The sequence below is a fragment of the Zootoca vivipara genome, chromosome 1, assembly GCF_965207765.1.
Source record: "Zootoca vivipara chromosome 1, rZooViv2.hap1.1, whole genome shotgun sequence".
Classification (NCBI taxonomy): domain Eukaryota; kingdom Metazoa; phylum Chordata; class Lepidosauria; order Squamata; family Lacertidae; genus Zootoca; species Zootoca vivipara.
In genome coordinates this window covers 2,878,066-2,897,462 of record NC_142582.1, presented here as the reverse complement: position 1 = coordinate 2,897,462, position 19,397 = coordinate 2,878,066, and the positions used below count along the sequence as shown (strand labels likewise).

Sequence of the window (19,397 nt, the reverse complement as noted above, 5' to 3'; positions counted from 1 at the left end):
AACTAAGAACATAAGAAGAAGTGTGCTAGATTAGTTAAAGACCCCATTTAGTCCAACATCCTTCTTTTACTATGTCAACCAGATACCCATGGGAAGTCACAAGGGGGTCTCCATTTGTACACTCCAGTAGTTGGTATGGCATTCTACCTCCAATATGCCATCATGGCAAGCAGATTTTTAATCTTTTAATCTTCCATGGGTTTGTGCACAATGCAACTTGGTGCGAGGAAACCAAAGGTAATCTAATCTACCCCCTGCAATGCTATTCAACAGTGGAACAATCTCCCTTGGGAGGTGGTGGACTCTCCTTGGAGGTTTTAAAGCATGAATGCCTTAGCTGAGATTCCTGCATTGCAGGGGGTTGGACTTGATGCCCACTGGAGTTACTTCCAATTATACGATTCTGTGTTTCTGTGATTCTAATGACTACATCTAGTGGGAGTGAAATCCATAATTTAACTGCTTTTTGAAGATGTACTTTGTTTTGCTTATCCTGAATCTTCTGACATTCAATAGCCCCTGGCTCTAGTATTATGGGGGACAGATAGTATTATCTTTCTTCTTTCCTGACATCATACATAATTTTATACCCCTCTATCTAGTCACCTTTTACACTCCACAAATATTGTAATTTTTCCACCTAGAGATTATCATTTTGGTTGCCCTTTCCTAAATACTTTCCCGTTCTTCAATATGCTTTTCGTGGGTAAGGCAACTTGAAATTGCATAGTATTCCAAATGTGGTTGCACTAGAGATTTGTAGAATGGCTTTATGATATTGGCAGTTTTATTTTTACTCATTTTCCCAATTATCCCCAGCGTAGCGTTTACCTTTCTCACAGCTGTAGCACACAGGGGGAACCTTTTTATTAATCACCATGGTTATAGATCTCTTTCCTGGTCAGCCACCACCAATTCAAACTCCACGAGCCCATATGTGAAGTATGTTGTGTTTTTTAAAAAAACACCACAGATAAGCATTTGCACATTTGAATTATTTAACACTCAGGTGGATATACCCCAGAGGTTTACAAGTCTGGTTTTACCTTTTTGTGCTATATCTGATATCATCCGTTTTGATAAAAGGATATGATGCTCCAGAAAACCATGGAATATTATTGCCTTTCTATTCTGGTGATTTCCTAATGTTTATCTCTCAGCATGATAATTTCTGCTCCTCAGATAAATTACTTTAGCTGTTTTGTTCTCTTGGGTCCAGCCTTAATTTCTTTGGTTTATTGTATTGCCTTGATTTGGAGGTGGTTTTTTGTATTAATTTTTTTTGTTTCATCTTGCATTTGTATCTTAAGCAAATGTCAGTAAATATATAGTGTTGATGCAAATTGTGATGTGCAGAACCCTCTACAACACACTAGTCTCATGCTATACCAAGGAGTAATTCCTCTGGTGCCTATAATTTGTTTCAGTAATGTGCAGCTGTGACCTTTATAGAAGAATGCTTATGGCCATAGCTAAGAATCTGAAGTGACATGCCGCCCTGATTTCTCATTAATAGACTGTCCATCTTTAACTACACAGCTTGCTTAAATACTAGATGCTTGCAATGTAGTATTAATGAAAAGCAGAGTTGCAGTCTTGATTAAGAAAGCTTGCTCACCCAGGGGTGGCTTACAATGCTATGTTTAGTACGGTACTTAGAAGTTCAGATTAAAAATTGAGCATTGAGCCATCGCCCCTCTTCCCTCCCACTTCTGACAAGTTACAATCCCTATGGATTATGTTTTGTGAGCTTTACAGAACAATCCACACAAAAGTTGGGCATGCCCAATGGCTTTTCACTTATCACACAGCAGCTGGAGCTTGAATCTGTTATATTTTGAGTGGAACTCTGACCACAGGAGTTGGTCCCCCTGGCAGAAGAGGGGGATGGAGAGATAATTTCCACTGGATTCCCCTCTCTGCCACCCAGTATGCTCCCCAGAAATCTGCTCCAGCGTTGGGAGACCTTGAATAACCTGGGAGGTGGGCTTGAGATTTACCTTTCTGCCCTCTTCTGTTAGCTTATAGGAGTTTCTGTTGGATCAGTGGCCCTTCTGCAAATGGTAGGAGTGCTTTTATATGCAACGGAGTGAGATGGGGTCCAATCTGGAGTGTTTTAGAGTACGTTAAGTATCAAGAGTTGTTTAAAATTAAATAGGTGGCAGCACAACCTTTTGAACAGATTGTGGGGGCGAATGGGAAGCTGACAGGAGTCCCGAGGATGAATGTGAAAAATGGATGATGCTTCAAATGCGGGCAGGGTAGAACTAGGCATTGCGACAGCAGTTTTGAGAGGCTAAAGCACAAGTTCCAAGGCATTTGGGGAGAGGCCCTGTAGAACAAGTAGTTCTATGCCAATGCTAGAAGACAGGGAAGGTCTATTGCACAGTTAAAAGTCCTTGTGCTAATGGAACTGTTTACTCGGATGCTGCCTCTTGTATTCTTACATCCATGAAAAGCACCAAACAGTGGGTGTGGGTAATTTTCCTGTGGGGCAGTTCTGGGAAACTAGGGCATCTTCTTGAACATATTGGTGTTTGCTATTCTCTTGTGGCAGCAAGTATGAGGTTAATTATGAGTGACTGGACTATACCCACCCCTTTTTTATTGATTTTTTTTCTAATGGCAAGTTTTCAAATGAATTTTAAAGTTGTATTTTAAATTGTAATCTGCCCTGGGCCCTTGGGATGAAGGGCAGGCAATAAATTAAAATGATAATTAAGAGTAAGGGTTTGGCATCTATGTAGAAATGGGTTTTAACCAATGTGGCTTTTTGTTTCCTGTTGCTAAGCAGTGATGGAAAGAACTATACAGTGGTACCTTGGTTGTTAAACGTAATCCATTCTGGAAGACCGTTCGACTTCTGAAATGTTTGACAACCAAGGCACAATGGATGGTCGGCAAATTCCATTGAGAAAAATGGAGTAACACACCTCAGAAGCCGTACAACTTGCGAGAAAACTGAACCGTTCACTTGCGGGTTTTCGGCATTCGAAAACCGAAACATTTGGCTTCCGAGATGCTCAAAAAACAAGGTATTTCCTTTGGAAAATGTAAAACAAATACATCACTGTTCAAGTTGATACTATTTAGAGATTGGATTTTGTTAGCTTACCTTTCTCTATAATGTTAACATTTCCTTCCCTCAAGCAAAATGGATCTGTTTAAAGCAATGAAATACATTTGGGCAAGCAAATGCATGTTTACTCAATAAATTTCTCTTGAGTTCATTTGTATTTACTGCTAAGTAACTGTGCATAAGATTACAGCCTTAGAAATATATATTTTGGATATGTATTTGATTCTAAAATAGATAGCATTGCAATATGCACAACAATGTGCACAACATGCGTTTAGAAAGCTAGAGTTCACTTTGAAGTTTGCTTGTAAAACCACCACCACCCAATCTACATCACCTGTAAATGTTATCAGTACAGTACAGTAGTTTCAGTTTAGAATGAACTTTGTAGATTCAGCAAGTGACCAGTAGGGGTCAGTGCAACAATAGCAAAATATATAAAACATACTCGTTCCTTGAGCCACTGCTTCTGTGTTCAGTAAACACAGTAAACCCAACACATTGGTTTAAGACCATTTAGGGTTGCAATAAGACACACTCAGTAAAATAAGCAAAGTTACTGGATCAGCATTACTCAGAACTAGGCGCAGATATATGAAGTAAGCTGATTTAAGCAATGGAAGTGACTATATGTGACTGCTTTTCAATATGCAGTTATAGATTTGGGGAGGACCAAATCTATATTCATTTCAACACTAGAAATGACTATAAATGCTAGGATTTTGATTAATTGGAATATGAACAGAAAATACACGCTGCAGAGGATTTCCTGAGCAAGCCTATGCAAAGCGACCGGGCTAGACTGGGGCCATTAAGAAACAATACAGGGCCATTGACAAGGCAAGAGAGCGGCCTTCCCCCTTGCCTGAGCTGTGAACAGAGACTGTGGGTTTGGAAGGTTGCCAGGGTAGCTGTGTTTGAGGTGACAGGAAAAAGGAATGTTGGGCAAGGTGTGCTGGGGAGAAGAGGAGAAGGAAGACTGGGATCCATCTTGGGCAGGCTGGCTGCAGGCTGGCTGGGAGAGATGCCTTGAACAAGTTGCATGGGATCAATTCCAATCTGTTACATCCAAGCATGTAAACAGGTTGCTTGGACGAGTGAAACCAACCACCTGTCTCTATCCTGGCTAGTAAAAGCGAGCCGAGTTGGACTCCACGGGGTAGTGAGGCAGTCATTGACTTGGATGATGGGCTTGAGGGCATCCTGAGCAAGTTTGCAGATGACACCAAATTGGGAGGGGTGGCTAATACCCCAGAGGACAGGATCACACTTCAAAATGACCTTAACAGATTAGAGAACTGGGCCAAAGCAAACAAGATGAATTTTAACAGGGAGAAATGGGCAAAAAAATGAAAGGCACAAATACAGGATGGGTGACACCTGGCTTGAGAGCAGTACATGTGAAAAGGATCTAGGAGTCTTGGTAGACCACAAACTTGACATGAGTCAGCAGTGTGATGCAGCAGCTAAAAAAGCCAATGCAACTCTGGGCTGCATCAATAGGACTATAGCATCTAGATCAGTGGTTCCCAACAGGTGGTCCGCGGACCCCCAGGGGTCCGCGAGCTATGTCAGAAGGTTCCTCAAGATGCTATTAGATGCCAAGCCTCTGGCCTGCTGGAACTGGCGGAACTGCCGTCGCCGATGCGCGGGCGCCAAGCGAGCCCGGTGAATCAACCGGGAGCCGCTGAAGGCCCCCCGGCGACCCCACCGGACTGAGGCTGAGTGCGCCCGGCTGGGGACTCGGTGGAACCCCTGGGCCTAGAGGCCCGAAGCTGCCTTCCAGGCCGCGGACTCCGCGGCGACCGTGTGGGTGTCGGAAACGTCCGGCGGAGCAAGCGAGGAGCCGCTGAGGCCCCCCGCAGGCCCACCGGGCCGAAGCCGAGGGCGCCCGGCCGACGGCCAAGCGGAGCTCCGTGGCCCGAGACCTCCCACCGCGCAACGATCCTGGGGGGCCTGCCTCGAGACTGCAGTCGCCATCACCCCTAGCTGACCCCCAAGCGAAGGGCCCCGATCGCGCAGCTCCTGCGCGCCACACGGGGAGCCTCGTGGGGACCCGAAGAACAAAGGCCGCACCGAACCTGCTGGCGCTGGCGCTGCCACCCCCGCAAATACAGCCACCCCCAGAGGAGGAGAAAAGAAGAGGGGACGACAGGGAAGAGAGGGCCCCACCACCACCCTCAACCCAGGTGAAAGGGTAGAAACCTCCCCCCCCCCTCCAGAGGGAAACCCCCGACCCCCGGACGGCCATCACATTGCCGCCACCACAGCCACCACCACACCAACGCCCTCCCCAAGAAGGATAAAGAAAAGAGGAAAACAACTGAAAAATAAATAAAACCACTTTTAAATTTTAGGATTAGGAATTGTCACAGATGGGGTGTTGGCTACTCCCGAGTAAGCACTCCACATATCCTCTGGATTTTCATAGTTTTATTGTGCATGCTATATACAGTGGTGAGATGTCTCAAATCATGTCTGCTCTGCATGGGGCAGAAGCCCACAATGGCGTCTCGTGGGCTCTGACCCCCCTTTTAAGACTCCAAACGCCCCTCCTCCTTGCTCTATGGGTCCTCCGTGGTCCCAAACCAGGCTCCTGAGGTGCCGTTCTCCCTCCTCCCTCCTTTCCAGCCCCTGCTGAAGCTAGCTCCTCCCCTGCTTCCCTGCTACCAACCTGGAGCTGAGCCACCAGGACTCTGCAGAGCCCTGGACCCGTCTTAACCCTTCCTGTTCCTGATTTGAACTCCCAGACTTGCTGCTGCTCTCCCATCTGGTGGAAGTAAGCAGAGTGGGCTGCTCTCTGCAAGCCCTCTCTCTTACATCCACCCCCCCTCCAGGCTCCCCCCCCCTTCCTGAGGCCTGGTTTGCCTGGTCTGATGTCTGTAAAGAGGGCTGGAAGCCTGACAGGTCTTCCTCCTCTGTAGTGTGTGTAAAATCCTGTTCCCCGTCGGTGCTGGGTGGCTGGTCCGTGTAGTTCCTTCCGTTGTCATCCTCCTCCTCCCTCTGGAAAATTGCTTCCGATTCCCGGAGGGCTCCTTGGGTCTGCGTCTCCCCTGCTCCCCACCTGGGATCGCCCTCCCCCTCTGTGTTCCCTGTGCTACTGACGTGTGGTGGTTTGGGTCTGTGGGAGAAAGGAGCGTGCAGTTCCAGTGTGCGGTCCTCCCCTTGCATGGTGTGCGTGGTTGCCTCCGCGTTTTGGGAAGCAGGAGTGCCCTGCCTGGCCATCAGACATTTTAACCCCCCCTCCCCCCACCGGGAGCCCGGGCTCGCTGTGGCACTGTAGACCTCCTCCTCTTCCTTTCTTTCTGGAACCTCTTGGCTGCCTTCTCCCTCCACCCTTCTGTCTAGTGTCTTTTGTGTGATTTCCTCCCCCTCCCTCCTGTCAGCGTCTTGTGTTGGATGTGTGTCACGTCCTCTGAACCTTGGGCTTTCCCTAAAGTGTGAGAGCAAAGACCTGTGACCCACGGGATGGACCTTTCTCGCTGTAGGTGCTTCCCCCCTGAAGGTGACAGGGTTGATCTGTGTCAGAACCTTGAAGGGCCCCAGCCTTCTGGGTGCCAGCTTCTTCCCCCTTCCCCCCATGGGAAGGCCTTCTGACCACAGCCAGACCCTGTCCCCTCCGTGGAAGACCTTCTCCAGTCCCCTGTGATGGTCTGCCCCCTCCTTGTAAGCCTCATTGCCCCTTGCCACGTCTCCATCCAGTTGTTGGTGTACTGTCTCCCTCCTCTCACCCCATGCCTCAATAGGAGGTCCCCCAATCTCCCCCTCCCCCTGCTCTGGGAAGGCTCTGGGGTTTCGCCCAAGACTGGCCTTACTGGGTGTGAGCCTCGTGAAGACATGTACTGCATGCCCCTCCGTGGGGTTGTCATGATATTGCTTGAGAATCTTCCCTCTGAGGGAGTCCTGGGGCATATACCGGGCATCATTGCTAAAGAGTAACCCCTCTTTCTCGGCAAGCCCTTCCCCTGCCCCCTTTTTCTCCCTCAAGTCCCTCCGTATGTTCTGGGTAAAAGTGTCCTCTTTGGTGAGTTGGCTCAGTTTCTCTTCCTGCATCCCCGCCTCTGCGTCGTTCCATCCGCCTGGGGAGCTGATGTGGTGCGATCCTGAGGATTCTCCTTCTTTCCTGCAGTGCTCCTTGCCGTCTGCATCTCCAAAGGTGAGATCTCCCCGGCGCTGGCTGCCCACAGGGTCATTGTCCATTAAGTCCAAAGCTAGCACTTCTGCGTGCTTGTTCACTGTCATCTTCCGAGAGGGGGTCTGTTGCGTGACCTCACCCTCCTGCAATTCCCGGCCGCCTACGGTCAAGACGCTCATGGGCAGCTCCCTTGGGAAAATGGGAATCTGATCCTGCTTAGCCAAGTGCACCGATAGGAAATCGTTGCTGCTGCCCCTGCGGAGAAGCCCGACTGTCTCCTGGGTCTGGCCTCTTGGCAGCTGCAGACTCACTTCCATCTCTTTGTCGTGCTGTGGGGTGTTACAGGAGGGCTCAGTTGTTGGTGCTCTGCCTGGCCCCTCCCCTCCTGATCTGGCATCCAGGCTTGTGTCTGTGCCTGCCTGCTCTCGCCATTCCTTCCTCTGGGGGCAGTGTTCCACCCAGTGGCTGGGTGCATTGTAAAGGCATCTCCCGCCTTTCTCTTCCCTCTGTTTTCCCGCGTCAGCGTTTGAAAGTACCCGCGCGCGGGCTTTGTCCCTCTGCATCACATCTGGCTGGAGGGGGCTGTGCTGTGCTGCAGCTGCCTCCCCGGGACTGTATGGGAACTTGTGGCCGCTGCCTTTCCCCTCCGTCTGTCCCCTCTGCCCGGACTCGCCTCTCAGCCTCCTGCACTTCCACGCCACCATGCCTCTCAGTCTTAGAGCCAGCTTGTGCTGAGGGTCGCCCTACAAAGTGCTGGCCCGTCCAGAGTGTCCTCTCTGCTTGTCCAGCCTCCGCTCCTCTGGCTTGGCTGTGTTCCGAGCTGCTCGGTTCACTAAGCTTGGCTTCCCCTGTGCCCGGGTGCCTACCTGGTGCTTGAGCCGTTCCATAGTTGCAGGGTGCTGGCAACTCATGCCAATCCTCCCTCGGCATCTCTCTCTTCTGCTTTAGATGCTGCCAACTTCATGCCGGCTGCTACATTTGCAGCCCTCTTCCCTCGGGGTAGCCATCAAGAGATTGTGGGCTTGCTGTCACAGATGGGGTGTTGGCTACTCCCGAGTAAGCACTCCACATATCCTCTGGATTTTCATAGTTTTATTGTGCATGCTATATACAGTGGTGAGATGTCTCAAATCATGTCTGCTCTGCATGGGGCAGAAGCCCACAATGGCGTCTCGTGGGCTCTGACCCCCCTTTTAAGACTCCAAACGCCCCTCCTCCTTGCTCTATGGGTCCTCCGTGGTCCCAAACCAGGCTCCTGAGGTGCCGTTCTCCCTCCTCCCTCCTTTCCAGCCCCTGCTGAAGCTAGCTCCTCCCCTGCTTCCCTGCTACCAACCTGGAGCTGAGCCACCAGGACTCTGCAGAGCCCTGGACCCGTCTTAACCCTTCCTGTTCCTGATTTGAACTCCCAGACTTGCTGCTGCTCTCCCATCTGGTGGAAGTAAGCAGAGTGGGCTGCTCTCTGCAAGCCCTCTCTCTTACAGGAATTAATGGGGGTCCTTGTCACAATAGCGGCTCGATGAGGGGTCCTCGAGAAATTTTTGTTGGGAATCCCTGATCTAGATCAAGGGAAGTAATAGTACCACTGTATTCTGCTCTGGTCAGACCTCACCTGGAGTATTGTGTCCAGTTCTGGGCACCACAGTTCAAGAAGGATACTGACAAGCTGGAGCGTGTCCAGAGGGGGCAACCAAAATGGTCAAAGGCCTGGAAACGATGCTTTATGAGGAACGGCTTAGGGAGCTTGGTATGTTTAGCCTGGAGAAGAGAAGGTTAAGGGGTGATATGATGGCCATGTTCAAATATATGAAAGGATGTCATACAGAGGAGGGAGAAAGGTTGTTTTCTGCTGCTCCAGAGAAACGGACACGGAGCAATGGATCCAAACTTCAAGAAAGAAGATTCCACCTAAACATTAGGAAGAACTTCCTGACAGTAAGAGCTGTTCGGCAGTGGAATTTGCTACCAAGGAGTGTGGTGGAGTCTCCTTCTTTGGAGGTCTTTAAGCAGAGGCTCGACAGGCATATGTCAAGAATGCTTTGATGGTGTTTCCTGCTTGGCAGGGGGTTGGACTGGATGGCCCTTGTGGTCTCTTCCAACTCTATGTTTCTATGATTCTATGATTCTAAGAAGTGCTTGAAACACTCGAAAATTCAGAGCACAAGCTATGATATGATGTGACATCTTTGAGGATATTGTCAAATTTTTTTATGCTTTCCCTGGTAGTAGTAGTAGTAGTAATAATAATACTGGCTGGGTTTCCCTAGCCACTCTTGGCGGCTTTCAGCAGAACATTAAAAACTGAATAAAACTTCAAACATTAAAAACTTCCCTAAACAGGGCTGCCTTCAGATGTCTTCTAAAAGTCAGATGGTTGTTTATTTCCTTGACATCTGATGAAAGGGCATTCCACAAGGCAGCTGCCACCACCAAGAAGGTCCTATGTCTGTTTCTCTGTAACCTCACTTCTTGCAGGGAGGGAACCGCCAGAAGACCCTCAGAGCTGAACCTCAGTGTCCAGGCTGAACGATGGGGGTGGAGACGTTCCTTCAGGTCTACTGGGCCGAGGCCGTTTAGGCCTTTAAAGGTCAGCACCAACACTTTGAATTGTGCTTGGAAATGTACTGGGAGCCAACTTTCAGGACTAGTGTTACGTGGACTCGGCGGCTGCTCCCAGTTACCAGTCTAACTGCCGTATTCTGGATTAATTGTAGTTTCCCGGTCACCTTCTTGATGTACCATATATTCCGGCGTATAAAACGACTGGGCGTATAAGACAACCCCAAACTTTTCCAGTTAAAATATATAGTTTAGGATATGCTCACCGTATAAGAAATACGACCCGGCGTATAAGACGACCCCCGACTTTTGAGAAGATTTTCCTGGGTTAAAAAGTAGTCTTATACGCAAATAATACAATGGAACTGAATAACTTGATGTTTTGTTTCTTTAATAAATAACTGTATGAAACCAGATGTTGCCCCCACCATGGAAGGTGTAGTAACTGAAACCACTTTTTCTGGTCTTATGTCTTGTGACAAAAAAGCCTCCATCACAGCATTGTAGATACCTATCACTTGTGTTCTTTTAGGCAAAGACACCAGTTTCACCAGCTCTTCTCTCATGATGTCACCAACAGCATAATGCAAAATTACTGCTAGCCTTGCACGATGATTTATATCTGTGCTTTCATCCAAGCCTTTTGTAAGTCAGTGGTGAGCTGCTGACTAACGTCACTTGCCATGCACTGGACTCTATCTTTAACAGTATTTCTGCTAAGTGGCATCTCAGAGATGAGTTGAATAATTTTATTCTTGTTTGGGAAATCATGAAAAAGGGAATTACTCCCAGACAACATGGCCATTTTGATAATATCCCCATCAGGGAGGGACTTACCATGTTTTGCTATGCACAGTCAAATCTGAAAACTGGCAGGTGTCAGATGATTTGTGCTAGAAAGATAGTTGCAAAAATTAACATACAGTCCTGGGAATGATATTTCCTCAATTTCCCTTGGAAGAAACTATTTTCTTTCAGTTTCACCAAGTTGGGCAACACTTTTGTGGTTGGTGTCAAAGTGCCGTTTGACATTAGTTGTGCGACACACAACACTTTCATTGCACAGAATACATCACACTTTCCCATTGTGTTCAGTCACTCCAAATGCCTCTGTCCAGGCCTCTTGGAATAATCTTCCACTATCTGTTCTTGCTTCTTCTTTTTTGCTGTATTCATTTTTGGGTGTTCAAGACTTGGAGTATACAAAAACACAAAATTAAAAAAGAATGAAGCACCCAATACAAATTTGTCCCTGTGTCTGTGTCACGACGGCAAGCCTTGATTCCTCTGCAGAATCACGTGGAGAGCAGGGAGGAGAGGGCTGAGGGGAAAAGAAAGAGCCTGTTCACTGTTGGAAATTCCATTCCTCCTGTGCTGCAGATGTGTGGATTGTTACATGTCACAGGTCTATTTACATTCCAGCACTGATTATTGGAGTCTTGTGAGCGGAAATGGAGATACGCTGTTCCGTTTTGTATAGCATTTGCTTTTGCAGCTCTCTCTCTGAGGAAGAAAGACAGTGGGAGAAGCCATGTTTTTATTTGTTCTGTTACATTTGATTTAATTTGCAATAAATTAGGCTTAGATGTTACTCCTCAAGGCTAAGCTTCTGTTTGAACTCTGTTTGTCCGTGTGCTCATGTCCTTGGATATGGGCCACATCGGCGTGATGGGAGACCGGAGTTGGGGGGGGAGGCACCGGCCTCGGCGTTATCACCCAACGCTATCATCCCTGCCTCGATGCTCGGCTGCTTCCACCTCACTGTTTGGAGCGTGAGGAGCAGCTTGCGTGCTGCACTCGGGTGGCTCCACCTGACTCAGTTGAGGGGCGCGGAACAGTGGGAGCAGCTGGGCTGGGTAGAGGGACGGGTGAGATGAGAAATGTCCTCAGGTGCACGTGTAGAGGGGGAGGGGGAGCAGCCCGGCCCCTCGTCTCTCTGGCTTCCTAGTAATGAACTCTGGCGAACTCTGTGCTGGGGCAACAGCGCATGTGCCCACAGAGAGGGCTCTGAGTGCCATAGGTTCGCCGCCACTGCCCTAGGCCAACATCTTTATTGAGACAGCCTCCATCAGCTCAGGCAAGGAAACTGTTGGGTGGCAGGTTTCAGTGGCACAGACCAAGTTCTGGTTATATATGTTGTTGTTGTTTAGTCGTTTAGTCGTGTCCGACTCTTCGTGACCCCATGGACCATAGCACGCCAGGCACTCCTGTCTTGCACTGCCTCCCGCAGTTTGGTCAAACTCATGTTCGTAGCTTCGAGAACACTGTCCAACCATCTTGTCCTCTGTCGTCCCCTTCTCCTAGTGCCCTCAATCTTTCCCAACATCAGGGTCTTTTCCAAGGATTCTTCTCTTCTCATGAGTGGCCAAAGTATTGGAGCCTCAGCTTCACGATCTGTCCTTCCAGGGTGCACTCAGGGCTGATTTCCTTAAGAATGGATAGGTTTGATCTTCTTGCAGTCCATGGGACTCTCAAGAGTCTCCTCCAGCACCATAATTCAAAAGCATCAATTCTTCGGCGATCAGCCTTCTTTATGGTCCAGCTCTCACTTCCATACATCACTACTGGGAAAACCATAGCTTTAACTATACGGACCTTTGTCGGCAAGGTGATGTCTCTGCTTTTTAAGATGCTGTCTAGGTTTGTCATTGCTTTTCTCCCAAGAAGCAGGCGTCTTTTAATTTCGTGACTGCTGTCACCATCTGCAGTGATCAAGGAGCCCAAGAAAGTAAAATCTCTCACTGCCTCCATTTCTTCCCCTTCTATTTGCCAGGAGGTGATGGGACCAGTGGCCATGATCTTGGTTTTTTTGATGTTGAGCTTCAGACCATATTTTGCGCTCTCCTCTTTCACCCTCATTAAAAGGTTCTTTAATTCCTCCTCGCTTTCTGCCATCAAGGTTGTGTCATCTGCATATCTGAGGTTGTTGATATTTCTTCCAGCAATCTTAATTCCGGCTTGGGATTCATCTAGTCCAACCTTTCGCATGATGAATTCTGCATATAAGTTAAATAAGCAGGGAGACAATATACAACCTTGTCGTACTCCTTTCCCAATTTTGAACCAATCAGTTGTTCAATATCCAGTTCTAACTGTAGCTTCTTGTCCCACATAGAGATTTCTCAGGAGACAGATGAGGTGATCAGGCACTCCCATTTCTTTTAGAACTTGCCATAGTTTGCTGTGGTCGACACAGTCAAAGGCTTTTGCATAGTCAATGAAGCAGAAGTAGACGTTTTTCTGGAACTCTCTAGCTTTCTCCATAATCCAGCGCATGTTTGCTATTTGGTCTCTGGTTCCTCTGCCCTTTCGAAATCCAGCTTGCACTTCTGGGAGTTCTCGGTCTAAGCCTGCCTAAGCCTGCCTTGTAGAATTTTAAGCATAACCTTGCTAGCGAATGAAATGAGCGCAATTGTGCGGTAGTTGGAGCATTCTTTGGCACTGCCCTTCTTTGGGATTGGGATGTAGACTGATCTTCTCCAATCCTCTGGCCATTGCTGAGTTTTCCAAACTTGCTGGCATATTGGGTGTAGCACCTTAACAGCATCATCTTTTAAAATTATATATATCTTGTATAATTAAGATTGTTTTTCTTGGCCAATCACTTTTGAGTATACTCTACTTTGACACTAATGATCTACAGGGTGAGTCCTTTAAAAGAGGCCCCATGGATACAGAGTACACATGTTCCATGTGGCCTCTTTTAAAAGACTCACCCTGTATAAGGGGTGTGCAAGCCATTCTGAGTATGTTTAGGGTTGCACTCTTAATAATACATGCATTTCTCAACAAAATAGGTGTTTTTAGTTAATTTCTACACACAGTCCTACACTTAGAAGTACAGTGGTACCTTGCTAGACGAATGCCCTGCTAGACTAATTTTTCGCTAGACGAATGGGTTTTGCGATCGGAGGTTGCCTCGCAAGACAAATTCGTTTTGTGAAAAATTCGTCTAGCGAATCACAGTTTCCCATAGGAATGCATTGAAATTCAATTATTGCGTTCCTATGGGCAAAAAAAAAAATCTCCCCATGCATTCCTATGGGATTCGCAAGATGATTTTTTTGCAAAACGAATTGACTCACAGAATGAATTAAATTCATCTTGCGAGGCAGCACTGTATCTTAATAGCTAATCTACATAGGTTTATTTTAAGGAGTTTTTATTAACCCTAACAGGCAACCTCTCATTTATTCAAGGTTTGACCGTTTCAGTGATTCCCATGGGGTAAGACAAAATGCCAAAATTGCTGACATGTATATGTAGTGGTGTATATTATAGCCTTGTTTGTGAGCTCTACATCAGCTTGTATCTACCATCCTCCCATCTTTTCTAATGGGGTAGATCAGTTGAGTAATTTTCTCATAAAATACAGAAGGCTCATTGAGCCCCCTTTTTTCGCAATTTCGTTGGATGATTAATAGATCCAGGATATGGAATACTTTGCATGCAAAGGGTGATATCCAAATTCTAAATTCACATTTGACCTAATTATGCCTATATAATACTAAGCATACTTTGTTGTTCATGGTTTTATTATTCCCCCCCCCCAAAAAAATCATAAGATTAATGGTGTATTTGATGCATGCTAGTGAGAAAATGTGAAAAAATGTTGATGAGCAAGTTCTGATATGAAATCTAGGTTTTTCTTCAAACTATGAATGCAAAAGAGAACTGGCAGAAAACCAGGTTTTAGCCTATTCAAAATGAAGCAGTCCTATGCTAGGTTAATGTAAGCCAGGGGTAGGCAACCTAAGGCCCGTGGGCCGGATGCGGTCCAATCGCCTTCTCAATCCATGGTGGTTTTTTTACATGAGTAGAATGTGTGCTTTTATTTAAAATGCATCTCTGGGTTATTTGTGGGGCATAGGAATTCGTTCATTTCCCCCCAAAAATATAGTCCGGCCCACCACATGGTCTGAGGGAGGGTAGTTGTACCTTAGGAGGATGTGCAGCTGTGGCTAGATTATGAACATATCTGGAAGGACTGAGGTCTTCTGTGGGTTCTAAACACCATAGAGTGGTACCTCTACTTACGAATAACTCTACTTACGAATGTTTCTACTTATGAACGGAGCTCCGTCCGCCATCTTGGATGTGGTTTAGATAGGATTTTTTCTACTTACCGGTACGAATTTTTAGATAGGGTTGCTTCGACTTACTTTTTTTTTTCTCCCAATGCATTCCTATGGGATTTGACTTACAGTTTTTTTCAACTTACGAATGTGCGTTCGGAACACATTAAATTCGTAAGTAGAGGTACCACTGTATATGTGGTGATTCTAAAATAGACAGTTCTTCAGTGTTGTGAAGTATCTTGTTGTACCTTTCTGTCTTGGTGTACATATGTACATTGGTCTTAATTCTATCAGGGATAGGGAAAACATGAGTTTTAGGTCAGGATAATAAAGGAATCTACTATATATTCTGGAAAAACTTTTTTTGCCATTTGTTCTCAGTAGGTCTGGCCATGTCTTGATACCATCATCAAACTTGGTATGAGAGTTCCTGAGGTGGGGTGGCAGTTTTTGTTGAAGTGGGCAATGCAGCCACCATTTTGAATCAAGATGGCAGTATGAAATGTGACTTTGCCTGATTTTTGGAGTGATGGGTACAAACTTGACTGATTTCAAACTCTGCATGATTGTTCCTGGGGCAGGGGGCGGGGTCCTGTGGTTTTCTTCAGTGTTGGGCTACTGGCCACCATTTTGAATTAACGGTGGTCCAAAATGTGACTTAGGCTTGTCTTCACCCATTTTTTGTGTGTGGTGGGTCCAAATGGCACCAATTTCAAACTGTGCATGAGAGTTCCTGAGGTGGGGATATCGGTTTTTGTAAATGTTGAGATGCTACCCACTATTTTGAATCAATATGGTAGACCAGAATGTGGCTTAAGTGGGATTTTGTCTGATTTTGGGCATAACCATTCTAACCTGTGCTAATTTGTATGCCTCTGAAGATATCAGCACCTAACTTGGCACACGGGTTCCCAAGATGGATGAGGTGGTCTTCATTCATGTTTGGATGGCAGTTGCCATGTTGAATCAAGATGGTGGACCAAATAAACCACAATTAAACATTAGCATCCCCCACCCCCCAACACTGATTCAGGGCTAATGTTCCTCAGGTCTGAGGTGAATGTGTGTGTGTTTGTGGTGGTCTTAGTTATCCACCCTTCACCCTAAGGTCTCAGGGCAGGTACAATAAAACACAATATTACTCCATGTCTCTCTCTGTGTGTGTGTGTGTGCGTGTGTGCACACACACACACACACGCACACACTGTAAAACTCTAAAACTCACAGATTACCCTATCCATATAAAAACCACCATATTCTTGGGTAGACAGCACCAGGGACTCCCTGCCAGTTCTAAATATGTGGCTTTATATCTGTGCCCCTGAAGCGTCCTAAGGAAGCCAATTCTAATAATTCATTGAAAAACCCAAAAAGCATTTTAAAAAAAGTGGGTGAAGGGGATTATTCAGGAATATGTACAGGTGAAATTTGGAAAATTAGAATATCGTCAAAAAGTGCATTTATTTCAGTAACGCAACTTAAAAGGTGAAACCAATATATGAGATAGATGCATGACATGCAAAGCAAGATATGCCAAGCCTTTATTTGTTGTAATTATTTGTTGTTAGGCAGGTCAATTATAAATGGAATGTAATTAATGAAATGTAATAGCAATGTTTATTTTTGTATTATTGTAACTATTTGTTCTATCACTGTGGAATTTCCAAAAGAAAGCATTTGTAAAAATTGAAAGAAAAATAAAAAATAATAAGTTGCATTACTGAAATAAATGCATTTTTCGACGATATTCTAATTTTCCGAGTTTCACCTGTATGTGGTAATAGATATTCAAGAGGTTATTTCTCACTTTAGTAGGCCAACAATAGGTTGTTGTTTTTGTCCCGGTCTGTCGTGATTAACAGAAATAATTTCCTCTAATACAACAATGGGGAACCTTTTTTCAGGCCGAGAGCTGCATTGCTCCATGGAAAACTGTTGTGAGGTTCATTCCAGTAGTGCACTAGGCACATCTTAAAGCACATTGGATATGTGTGGGGCTTCATGCCCCCATAATAGCATTTCCTTCAGAGGAAAAAAAATACTGATTTTAATCAGGTTGTGGTAGATTGATTACAAATTTATGAATTGCTGAAATATAGGGTGAAAACTATTTCACTGGAAAACTTGATATACTGCTCTGCAGCACCCTCCTTTTTTGAAAAGACCATTTTAAGCTTGCTCTGTTCTCATTCTGCTTAGAATTACTTTACCATTTAGAATCAACATGAGTAGCTTTGACTTTGTTCTGTCTTGAAGGTAACTATTTATTACTGTGGTTCTTTAAATCTCTCGATTAATAGGAGCAATTAAACAATAGTTTAATTTCCATCAAATTAACTGCCCTAAGAGATAATTGCAACATAAATGAAGATAAATTTGTTTCAATACACCAAGAGTTTTATATAAGTCAAGAACTGAATCTCCAGTTTTAAATCAGAGGTGAAACTTGAAATGACATGTGACCTAGTCTTAATACATGACCCAGATGGGCAAATGAGCATATTCGCCAGAGGGTTTGAGGATTAGATCCATGTGTGTTTAGACCCCTTGTGAGCGGCGTCCGAAATTAGCTATTCACCAGTCACATTTTGCTACTGACAACTGGCCTTTTGTGACTGGATGGAGATGTCCAGGCACCACCCTTGGTGCTTAGCAACTCCACCTGCCTAGCTGCAGTCAGCTGGTCAGTCGGACACAGCGGCAGTAAATGTGCACAACTTTTGCTGCTCTACTACACCCACCAAACACCTGATTTCCTTGGTAGCACAGCAACAAAAGAGACTTTTTTTGCTGCCACACTGCCAAGAGGATCACATGTTTGGTAGGATAGATGCATCTTTTGCTGCCACTCTACCCTGCAGACCCCCTGATTCACCAGTCAGTAAGTTATTTATTTTTGCTGCCCTGCTCCTGGGCGAATCAGGTGTTTGGTGGGGTAGAGTCCCACCCTGCAGACCCCCTGATTCACCCAGCTTGCTCAGTTGTGCTGGTCCAAGCTGCCATTGGGTGGAACGGCATGTGGGGCAAATCTCTGGGAGGTAGAACACTTTGGTAACAGGTCCCTCTTATCAGCTTCACTGGTGCGATAGGACAGATGTGGCATTCACACAGAGCCCCCAGTCGTTCCACAGACTATTGACCCTGCGCCACCACGTCTCTTCTCTTCCACTGCCAGCAACCAGGTTTTCCCGGTAATATATTCAGAGGTTGTAACGTATTAACAAAGATTCCAGTTTATTATGAACGCAAACAAGTTTTAAATACTTTGAAACACGGCAATCCAATTCACTCTCTCTGTCTCTAACCCACTCTGACTCCCATGCCTCCCACCCACAAGAAACCAACCAAACTAACTGTCTCTCTATTTCCAACTGTCTTCTTCCACTGTTAAACCTCTGGCCAAGCCTTTTAAAAGCCTCTGGGCTTTTCTATTGGTTTACGTATTAACCCTTTCTCTCCCCCTGTACAGACATTTCCAAAAGAACAGACAAACACCACAACGCCTTCCCCTCCAAACATTTTGAATGAAACGTCCATCAGCCCCATTCAGTATGGCCATGGTGACTAGGTTGGAAGTAGTCTAAAACATTGGGAGGGTAACAGGTTTGGAAAACTGCCTTGAGACCTTGAGAGTAGACCAGCTAAAACTGAAGCTGAAATATCCCTCAGTTTGGCCTTCCTTTTTTAAACTTTGTGCTGATCTACTCCAGGAGAAGTTACAGAAACAAATACACCCTGCACCCAAAGCTGCCCCCTCCTTTTTCTTTTTCTTGGAGATGGAGGCTGTGTTTCATTCAGAATAATTTTAATACTGTGACATTCTATCTCTGGTGTTCTAGCTTCCCTCTTGAAAACAAATGATCCACTTAACTGTTCTCATTGCAAATTCATTCATGTGGAATCCAGAAGAAATTGATTTCACTTTTAAAGTGTTTATTGTGATTGAAAACACATCTTGGTTTCAAGAGATTTGTGGTGTACACTAATATTACTAATAACAACAGCAACAGACAAGTAAGCACTTTTACCATTAGCTTCTGCTCCTCTGTAGTTTCTATGTGCATCAGCTGCAGGACTGCCAGTTTATGTTGTTGGTCAGATCATGAAAGTGGTATTTAATGTAAGCCTGACTCTGAATAGAGGAGCAAAACACTGCATCACAGGGTTTCTATGTAATCAAATTCTTTTAATTTTGTCTTTACAGTTGCACAGAAGATTGTTGCAACAAGAAAAAAGCAGCAGCTTTCAATAGGCCCTTGCAAATCCCTACCAAACTCTCCAAGCCACTCATCTGTATGTTCAGTCCAGGTTTCTGCAGTACAGATCAGCCAGGTATGAAATAGAATGTCATTATTTGCATCCCTTTTAGTGGTAGATACAAACTGGACAATGGGAATTGGCATTGGCAACCAGTGTTCTTGCATTTGATGAAGATTCTTCATATCACAAGGCAGCGCTGTTACACCAAGGAATAGAATACGGGTGTCTTGACAACCTCAAGCAGGGAGTATTTTCAGCTGTTCTTTGGATAGCTTTCTTTGAGTTGCTG

The 19,397-nt window shown here is 45.7% G+C and overlaps 1 protein-coding gene across 4 annotated transcripts in view; it reads left to right on the top strand.

Moving 5' to 3' along the window:
* Nucleotides 1-19,397, top strand: part of AGAP1 (ArfGAP with GTPase domain, ankyrin repeat and PH domain 1) — a 373,158-nt gene that overhangs the window by 107,346 nt on the left and 246,415 nt on the right. For all 4 annotated transcript variants that reach the window (XM_035139168.3, XM_088666036.1, XM_088666000.1 and 1 more), the window contains one exon: nt 19,053-19,180. In XM_035139168.3, the coding sequence (XP_034995059.3) occupies nt 19,053-19,180 (128 nt within the window). The remainder of the gene's footprint in view (nt 1-19,052; nt 19,181-19,397) is intronic.